The sequence below is a fragment of the Dendrobates tinctorius genome, unplaced genomic scaffold (genome assembly GCF_039654945.1).
Source record: "Dendrobates tinctorius isolate UK_male_01 unplaced genomic scaffold, ASM3965494v1 ptg000054l, whole genome shotgun sequence".
NCBI classification, from domain to species: Eukaryota; Metazoa; Chordata; class Amphibia; order Anura; family Dendrobatidae; genus Dendrobates; species Dendrobates tinctorius.
The window spans coordinates 4,593,089-4,605,165 of record NW_027361722.1 but is presented as its reverse complement, the minus strand read 5'-3'; the positions used below and the strand labels follow the sequence as shown (position 1 = coordinate 4,605,165).

General features: G+C 47.9%; 1 protein-coding gene across 3 annotated transcripts in view; it reads right to left on the bottom strand.

Annotated features, from left to right (window-relative positions):
• GRAMD1C (GRAM domain containing 1C) overlaps positions 1 to 12,077 on the bottom strand; it is a 144,103-nt gene that overhangs the window by 65,873 nt on the left and 66,153 nt on the right. For all 3 annotated transcript variants that reach the window (XM_073577055.1, XM_073577054.1, XM_073577056.1), the window contains exon 3: positions 11,222 to 11,306. In XM_073577055.1, the coding sequence (XP_073433156.1) occupies positions 11,222 to 11,306 (85 nt within the window). The remainder of the gene's footprint in view (positions 1 to 11,221; positions 11,307 to 12,077) is intronic.

The following is a 12,077-nucleotide window of genomic DNA, read 5'->3' as shown; positions in this document are numbered from 1 at the left end:
GAAGGAGATAGCAGAAGAAATTTCTGAACCACTCTCCATAATCTTTGAAAATTCTTGGAGAACAGGAGAAGTGCCAGAAGACTGGAGAAGAGCAAATGTTGTTCCTATCTTCAAAAAGGGGAAGAAGGTGGACCCAGGCAACTATAGGCCGGTGAGTCTGACTTCTATACCAGGAAAGATCTTTGAACAAATTATTAAACAACATGTAAGTCAATACCTGGATAAGAATGAAGTGATCAAACAGAGTCAGCATGGGTTTGTAACTAATAAGTCATGTCAGACTAACTTAATTTCCTTCTATGACGGTATCACTGATTGGGTGGATCAAGGAAATGCTGTAGATATAGTATATCTTGACTTCAGCAAAGCATTTGACAAAGTCTCTCATACAATCCTTATTGAAAAAATGACTAAGTATGGAATGGACAAGGCAACTGTTAGGTGGATTCATAGCTGGCTTAGTGATCGGACCCAAAGAGTGGTCGTAAATGGCTGCACATCCAGTTGGAAGAATGTCTCAAGTGGGGTACCACAGGGCTCTGTCCTGGGCCCTGTATTGTTCAACATCTTTATCAACGATTTAGATGAAGGAATTGAGGGTAAACTGATTAAATTTGCTGATGACACAAAGCTAGGAGGGATAGCTAATACTAGAGAAGAGAGAGAGAGGATTCAAAAAGATTTAAATAAACTGGAGAAGTGGGCAGCAACTAACAGAATGGTTTTTAACAGGGAGAAATGCAAAGTACTACATCTGGGCAATAAAAATGAAAAAAGCATATATAGAATGGGAGGAATAGGGCTAAGTGACAGCACATGTGAAAAAGACTTGGGTATACTAATAGATCACAGACTGAATATGAGTCAACAGTGTGATGCAGCAGCAAAAAAGGCAAATGCAGTTCTAGGATGTATTAACAGAAGCATACAGTCTAGATCACGTGAAGTCATTATTTCCCTCTACTCCTCTTTGGTCAGACCTCATCTGGAATATTGTGTCCAGTTTTGGGCACCACATTTTAAAAAAGACATCAACAAACTGGAGCAAGTTCAGAAAAGAGCGACCAGAATGGTGACCGGTCTGCAAACCCTGTCTTATGAGGAAAGGTTGCAGGATTTGGGAATGTTTAGTTTGCAAAAGAGAAGACTGAGAGGAGACTTAATTGCTGTCTACAAATATCTAAAGGGCTGTCACATTGTAGAAGGCTCAACTTTATTCTCATTTGCACAAGGAAAGACTAGAAGCAATGGGATGAAACTGAATGGGAGGAGACACAGATTAGATATTAGAAAAAACTTTTTGACAGTTAGAGTGATCAATGAGTGGAACAGGCTGCCACGAGAAGTGGTGAGTTCTCCTTCAATGGAAGTCTTCAAACAGAGGCTGGACAGACATCTGACTGGGATGATTTAGCGAATCCTGCTTTGAGCAGGGGGTTGGACCAGATGGCCCAGGAGGTCCCTTCCAACTCTACGATTCTATGATTCTATGATTCTACATGTACACAGGTCACTGCACCATCATACATGCACACAGGTCACTGCACCATCATACATGCACACAGGTCTCTGACCCATCATACAAGCACACAGGTCATTGCACCATCATACATGCACACAGGTCACTGCACCATCATACATGCACACAGGTCTCTGCACCATCATACATGCACACAGGTCTCTGCACCATCATACACGCACACATGTAACTGCACCATCATACATGCACACAGGTCACTGCACCATCATACATGCACACAGGTCACTGCACCATCATACATGCACACAGGTCACTGTACCATCATACATGCACACAGGTCACTGAACCATCATACATGCACACAGGTCTCTGCACCATCATACATGCACACAGGTCACTGCACCATCATACATGCGCACAGGTAACTGCACCTTCATACATGTGCACAGGTCACTGCACCATCATACATGCACACAGGTCTCTGCACCATCATACATGCGCACAGGTAACTGCACCATCATACATGCGCACAGGTCTCAGCACCATCATACATGCGCACAGGTGACTGCACCATCATACATGCGCACAGGTCTCTGCACCATCATACATGCGCACAGGTAACTGCACCATCATACATGCGCACAGGTCTCTGCACCATCATACATGCGCACAGGTCACTGCACCATCATACATGCGCACAGGTCACTGCACCATCATACATGTGCACAGGTCACTGCACCATCATACATGCGCACAGGTCACTGCACCATCATACATGCACACAGGTCACTGCACCATCATACATGCACACAGGTCTGTGCACCATCATACATGCGCACAGGTCTCTGCACCATCATACATGCGCACAGGTCACTGCACCATCATACATGTGCACAGGTCACTGCACCATCATAAGTGTGCACAGGTCACTACACCATCATACATGTACACAGGTCACTGCTCCATCATACATGCACACAGGTCACTGCACCATCATACATGCACACAGGTCTCTGACCCATCATACATGTGCACAGATCACTGCACCATCATACATGCACACAGGTCATTGCACCATCATACATGCACATGGGTCTCTGACCCATCATACATGCACACGGGTCTCTGCACCATCATACATGCGTACAGGTCACTGCACCATCATACATGCACACAGGTCACTGCACCATCATACATGCACACAGGTCTCTGACCCATCATACATGCACACAGGTCACTGCACCATCATACATGCACACAGGTCACTGTACCATCATACATGCACACAGGTCACTGTACCATCATACATGCACTCAGGTCACTGCACCATCATACATGCACACAGGTCTCTGCACCATCATACATGCACACAGGTCTCTGCACCATCATACACGCACACATGTAACTGCACCATCATACATGTGCACAGGTCACTGCACCATCATACATGCACACAGGTCACTGTACCATCATACATGCACACAGGAGGTCACTGTACCATCATACATGCACACAGGTCACTGCACCATCATACATGCGCAGAGGTCACTGCACCATCATACATGCGCACAGGTCACTGTACCATCATACATACACACAGGTCACTGTACCATCATACATGCACACAGGTCACTGCACCATCATACATGCACACAGGTCACTGCACCATCATACATGCACACAGGTCACTGTACCATCATACATGCACACAGGTCACTGCACCATCATACATGCACACAGGTCTCTGCACCATCATACACGCACACATGTAACTGCACCATCATACATGTGCACAGGTCACTGTACCATCATACATGCACACAGGTCTCTGCACCATCATACATGCACACAGGTCTCTGCACCATCATACACGCACACATGTAACTGCACCATCATACATGTGCACAGGTCACTGCACCATCATACATGCACACAGGTCACTGTACCATCATACATGCACACAGGTCACTGCACCATCATACATGCGCAGAGGTCACTGCACCATCATACATGCGCACAGGTCACTGTACCATCATACATACACACAGGTCACTGTACCATCATACATGCACACAGGTCACTGCACCATCATACATGCACACAGGTCTCTGCACCATCATACATGCACACAGGTCACTGCACCATCATACATGCACACAGGTCACTGTACCATCATACATGCACACAGGTCACTGCACCATCATACATGCACACAGGTCTCTGACCCATCATACATGCACACAGATCTCTGCACCATCATACATGCGCACAGGTAACTGCACCATCATACATGCGCACAGGTCTCTGCACCATCATACATGCGCACAGGTCACTGCACCATCATACATGCGCAGAGGTAACTGCACCATCATACATGCACACAGGTCACTGTACCATCATACATGTACACAGGTCACTGCACCATCATACATGCACACAGGTCACTGTACCATCATACATGCACACAGGTCACTGTACCATCATACATGCACACAGGTCACTGCACCATCATACATGCACACAGGTCTCTGCACCATCATACATGCACACAGGTCTCTGCACCATCATACACGCACACATGTAACTGCACCATCATACATGCACACAGGTCACTGCACCATCATACATGCACACAGGTCACTGCACCATCATACATGCACACAGGTCACTGTACCATCATACATGCACACAGGTCACTGAACCATCATACATGCACACAGGTCTCTGCACCATCATACATGCACACAGGTCACTGCACCATCATACATGCGCACAGGTAACTGCACCTTCATACATGTGCACAGGTCACTGCACCATCATACATGCACACAGGTCTCTGCACCATCATACATGCGCACAGGTAACTGCACCATCATACATGCACACAGGTCTCAGCACCATCATACATGCGCACAGGTGACTGCACCATCATACATGCACACAGGTCTCTGCACCATCATACATGCGCACAGGTAACTGCACCATCATACATGCGCACAGGTCTCTGCACCATCATACATGCGCACAGGTCACTGCACCATCATACATGTGCACAGGTCACTGCACCATCATACATGCACACAGGTCACTGCACCATCATACATGCACACAGGTCTGTGCACCATCATACATGCGCACAGGTCTCTGCACCATCATACATGCGCACAGGTCACTGCACCATCATACATGCGCAGAGGTAACTGCACCATCATACATGCACACAGGTCACTGTACCATCATACATGCACACAGGTCACTGCACCATCATACATGCACACAGGTCACTGCACCATCATACATGCGTACAGGTCACTGCACCATCATACATGCACACAGGTCACTGCACCATCATACATGTACACAGGTCACTGCACCATCATACATGCACACAGGTCACTGCACCATCATTCATGCACACAGGTCTCTGCACCATCATACATGCGCACAGGTAACTGCACCATCATACATGCACACAGGTCTCTGACCCATCATACATGCACACAGGTCTCTGCACCATCATACATGCGCACAGGTCATTGCACCATAATACGTGCGCACAGATCACTGCACCATCATACGTGCACACAGGTCTCTGACCCATCATACGTGCACACAGGTCTCTGCACCATCATACATGCGCACAGGTCACTGCACCATCATACATGCACACAGGTCATTGCACCATAATACGTGCGCACAGGTCACTGCACCATCATACATGCACACAGGTCTCTGACCCATCATAAATGCACACAGGTCTCTGCACCATCATAGATGCGCACAGGTCACTGCACCATCATACATGCACACAGGTCACTGTACCATCATACATGCGCACAGGTCACTGCACCATCATACATACGCACAGGTCTCTGCACCATCATACATGCGCACATGTAACTGCACCATCATACATGTACACAGGTCTCGGACCCATCATACATGCGCACAGATCACTGCACCATCATACATGCACACAGGTCACTGTACCACCATACATGCGCACAGGTCACTGCACCATCATACATGCACACAGGTCTCTGCACCATCATACATGCACACAGGTCTCTGCACCATCATACATGCGCACGGGTAACTGCACCATCATACATGCGCACAGGTCTCTGCACCATCATACATGCGCACAGGTCACTGCACCATCATACATGCGCAGAGGTAACTGCACCATCATACATGCACACAGGTCACTGTACCATCATACATGCACACAGGTCACTGCACCATCATACATGCACACAGGTCACTGCACCATCATACATGCGCACAGGTCACTGCACCATCATACATGCGCACAGGTCACTGCACCATCATACATGCGCAGAGGTAACTGCACCATCATACATGCACACAGGTCACTGTACCATCATACATGCGCACAGGTCACTGCACCATCATACATGCGCAGAGGTAACTGCACCATCATACATGCGCACAGGTCACTGCACCATCATACATGCGCACAGGTCTCTGCACCATCATACATGCGCACAGGTCACTGCACCATCATACATGCACACAGGTCACTGCACCATCATACATGCACACAGGTCACTGCACCATCATACATGCGCAGAGGTAACTGCACCATCATACATGCACACAGGTCACTGCACCATCATACATGCGCAGAGGTAACTGCACCATCATACATGCACACAGGTCACTGCACCATCATACATGCGCAGAGGTAACTGCACCATCATACATGCACACAGGTCACTGCACCATCATACATGCACACAGGTCACTGCACCATCATACATGCGCACAGGTCTCTGCACCATCATACATGCGCACAGGTCACTGCACCATCATACATGCGCAGAGGTAACTGCACCATCATACATGCACACAGGTCACTGTACCATCATACATGCGCACAGGTCACTGCACCATCATACATGCGCAGAGGTAACTGCACCATCATACATGCACACAGGTCACTGTACCATCATACATGCACACAGGTCACTGCACCATCATACATGCACACAGGTCTCTGCACCATCATACATGCACACAGGTCACTGCACCATCATACATGCACACATGTAACTGCACCATCATACAAGCACACAGGTCACTGCACCATCATACATGCACACAGGTCACTGTACCATCATACATGCACACAGGTCTCTGCACCATCATACATGCACACAGGTCTCTGCACCATCATACATGCACACAGGTCACTGCACCATCATACATGCGCACAGGTAACTGCACCTTCATACATGTGCACAGGTCACTGCACCATCATACATGCACACAGGTCTCTGCACCATCATACATGCGCACAGGTAACTGCACCATCATACATGCGCACAGGTCTCAGCACCATCATACATGCGCACAGGTCACTGCACCATCATACATGCGCACAGGTCTCTGCACCATCATACATGCGCACAGGTAACTGCACCATCATACATGCGCACAGGTCTCTGCACCATCATACATGTGCACAGGTCACTGCACCATCATACATGTGCACAGGTCACTGCACCATCATACATGTGCACAGGTCACTGCACCATCATACATGTACACAGGTCACTGCACCATCATACATGCCCACAGGTCACTGCACCATCATACATGCACACAGGTCACTGCACCATCATTCATGCACACAGGTCTCTGCACCATCATACATGCGCACAGGTAACTGCACCATCATACATGCACACAGGTCACTGTACCATCATACATGCGCACAGGTCACTGCACCATCATACATGCACACAGGTCTCTGCACCATCATACATGCACACAGGTCTGTGCACCATCATACATGCGCACAGGTCTCTGCACCATCATACATGCGCACAGGTCACTGCACCATCATACATGCGCACAGGTCACTGCACCATCATACATGTGCACAGGTCACTACACCATCATACATGTACACAGGTCACTGCACCATCATACATGCACACAGGTCACTGCACCATCATACATGCACACAGGTCTCTGACCCATCATACAAGCACACAGGTCATTGCACCATCATACATGCACACAGGTCACTGCACCATCATACATGCACACAGGTCTCTGCACCATCATACATGCACACAGGTCTGTGCACCATCATACATGCGCACAGGTTTCTGCACCATCATACATGGGCACAGGTCACTGCACCATCATACATGTGCACAGGTCACTGTACCATCATACATGTACACAGGTCACTGCACCATCATACATGCACACAGGTCTCTGCACCATCATACATGTGCACAAGTGACTGCACCATCATACATGTACACAGGTCTCTGCACCATCAAAAATGCGCACAGGTAACTGCACCATCATATATGTACACAGGTCTCTGCACCATCAAAAATGCGCACAGGTAACTGCACCATCATATATGTACACAGGTCTGACAGATCACTGCACCATCATACATGCACACAGGTCTCTGCACCATCAAAAATGCGCACAGGTAACTGCACCATCATATATGTACACAGGTCTCTGACCCATCATACATGTGCACAGATCACTGCACCATCATACATGCACACAGGTCTCTGCACCATCATACATGCGCACAGGTCTCTGCACCATCATACATGTGCACAGGTCACTGCACCATCATACATGTGCACAGGTCACTACACCATCATACATGTACACAGGTCACTGCACCATCATACATGCACACAGGTCTCTGCACCTTCATACATGCGCACAGGTCTCTGCACCATCATACATGCGCACAGGTAACTGCACCATCATACATGCACACAGGTCACTGTACCATCATACATGCGCACAGGTCACTGCACCATCATACATGCACACAGGTCTCTGCACCATCATACATGTACACAGGTCTGTGCACCATCATACATGTGCACAGGTCACTGCACCATCATACATGTGCACAGGTCACTGCACCATCATACATGCACACAGGTCTCTGCACCATCATACATGTGCACAGGTCACTGCACCATCATACATGCACACAGGTCTCTGCACCATCATACATGCACACAGGTCACTGCACCATCATACATGCACACAGGTCTGTGCACCATCATACATGTGCACAGGTCACTGCACCATCATACATGCACACAGGTCTCTGCACCATCATACATGCGCACAGGTCACTGCACCATCATACATGTGCACAGGTCACTGCACCATCATACATGTGCACAGGTTACTACACCATCATACATGTACACAGGTCACTGCACCATCATACATGCACACAGGTCACTGCACCATCATACATGCACACAGGTCACTGCACCATCATACATGCGCACAGGTCTCTGCACCATCATACATGCGCACAGGTAACTGCACCATCATACATGCACACAGGTCACTGCACCATCATACATGCACACAGGTCTCTGCACCATCATACATGCACACAGGTCTGTGCACCATCATACATGCGCACAGGTCTCTGCACCATCATACATGCGCACAGGTCACTGCACCATCATACATGTGCACAGGTCACTGCACCATCATACATGTGCACAGGTCACTACACCATCATACATGTACACAGGTCACTGCACCATCATACATGCACACAGGTCACTGCACCATCATACATGCACACAGGTCTCTGACCCATCATACATGTGCACAGATCACTGCACCATCATACATGCACACAGGTCATTGCACCATCATACATGCACACAGGTTTCTGCACCATCATACATGGGCACAGGTCACTGCACCATCATACATGTGCACAGGTCACTGCACCATCATACATGCACACAGGTCTCTGCACCATCATACATGTGCACAGATCACTGCACCATCATACATGCACACAGGTCATTGCACCATCATACATGCACACAGGTTTCTGCACCATCATACATGTACACAGGTCACTGCACCATCATACATGCACACAGGTCTCTGCACCATCATACATGTACACAGGTCACTGCACCATCATACATGCACACAGGTCTCTGCACCATCATACATGCACACAGGTTTCTGCACCATCATACATGGGCACAGGTCACTGCACCATCATACATGTGCACAGGTCACTGCACCATCATACATGCACACAGGTCACTGCACCATCATACATGTGCACAGATCACTGCACCATCATACATGCACACAGGTCATTGCACCATCATACATGCACACAGGTTTCTGCACCATCATACATGTACACAGGTCACTGCACCATCATACATGCACACAGGTCTCTGCACCATCATACATGTACACAGGTCACTGCACCATCATACATGCACACAGGTCTCTGCACCATCATACATGTGCACAAGTGACTGCACCATCATACATGTACACAGGTCTCTGCACCATCATACATGCACACAGGTAACTGCACCATCATATATGTACACAGGTCTCTGACCCATCATACATGTGCACAGATCACTGCACCATCATACATGCGTACAGGTCACTGCACCATCATACATGCACACAGGTCACTGCACCATCATACATGCACACAGGTCACTGCACCATCATACATGTACACAGGTCACTGCACCATCATACATGCACACAGGTCATTGCACCATAATACGTGCGCACAGGTCACTGCACCTTCATACATGCACACAGGTCATTACACCATCACACATGCACACAGGTCTCTGACCTATCATACATGCACACAGGTCACTGCACCATCATACATGCGCACAGGTCACTGCACCATCATACATGTGCACAGGTCACTGCACCATCATACATGCACACAAGTCTCTGCACCATCATACATGCACACAGGTCACTTTACCATCATACATGCGCACAGGTCACTGCACCATCATACATGCGCACAGGTAACTGCACCATCATACATGTACACAGGTAACTGCACCATCATACATGCACAAAGGTCTCTGCACCATCATACATGCGCACAGGTCATTACACCATCACACATGCACACAGGTCTCTGACCTATCATACATGCACACAGGTCACTGCACCATCATACATACGCACAGGTCACTGCACCATCATACATGCACACAGGTCATTACACCATCACACATGCACACAGGTCTCTGACCTATCATACATGCACACAGGTCACTGCACCATCATACATGCGCACAGGTCACTGCACCATCATACATGCACACAGGTCACTGCACCATCATACATGTGCACAGGTCACTGCACCATCATACATGTACACAAGTCTCTGCACCATCATACATGCACACAGGTCACTTTACCATCATACATGCGCACAGGTAACTACACCATCATACATGCGCACAGGTAACTGCACCATCATACATGTACACAGGTAACTGCACCATCATACATGCACAAAGGTCTCTGCACTATCATATATGCGCACAGGTCTCTGCACCATCATACATGCTCACAGGTCTATGCACCATCATACATGCTCACAGGTCACTGCGCCATCATACATGTACACTGGTCTCTGCACCATCATACATGCACAAAGGTCTCTGCACCATCATACATGCGCACAGGTCTCTGCACCATCATACATGCTCACAGGTCTCTGCACCATCATACATGCTCACAGGTCACTGCACCATCATACATGTACACTGGTCTCTGCGCCATCATACATGCTCACAGGTCTCTGCCCCATCATTCATGAACATTGGCTTTTGCCCAGAGCATCATACATGTACACATGACCATCATACACACATGGTCGCAGATCTTGCTCACCTACTATGAGTTTCTCGCTCTCTGGTAAGTCCTTGAACAGTCGGCGAAACTCTTCACTCCTCTGCTTGTAGGTAGAGCTGGAGACCTGGGGAGATGATGGATCTACAGTCACTGACAGCATGCAGTCATCTTGAAAATGAGCTACGTCCACAAAAATGGGCTGATTGCTGGAGGACCCTAAATGTCAGGTGTTATAGAGAAAAATTAAAATCCATAAGACCTCTTAAGAAGGGGGGAAGAGCTATTTATTCTATGCAATTGTATATATCATATTGTTTTGTTTCCATTTTGTAACATCTTTGTATATTTTTTATATGCACTGATTATCTTTTTAGATTAAATATGTAAAATGTAATAGCTCTGTTCCTCTTACTCTATTTAATAGCTCTGTTCCTCTTACTCTGTAAACCGCACCCCTGAAGCCATTCACTACCTGTAACGGGTGTCCAATTAGCCTGTATAAACTACTGGAGGTGGCAGCTAGAAGTAGTTCCTTTTCTTTGTGCTATTGTGGAGTTGGCAATGACCGTACCGGGGGTGTATATACAGTATATATTTCATGTGTTGGAATTGGAGGTGTATATACCATACACTCACTGTTAGTTGCCCAATAACCTATCTAGTAGTGGAGGAAGCAGCCGCGGCCTCGTCCATCACTCGTCAATTGTGTAATTGTCCTGACAATTGGGGGCAGCGGTTGCGTTTCCCTGATAAACTGGTGGCAGCGGTGGGACCTGTGTGATCTCTATGGTGTCATCTGTGATAAAGTGGTAACAGTGGTGGGATCTGTGTGACCCCCCGGGGTATTAGCAGTGACATCAGGCGTCCATGTAACACATAGTCACGCCAAGTCCTG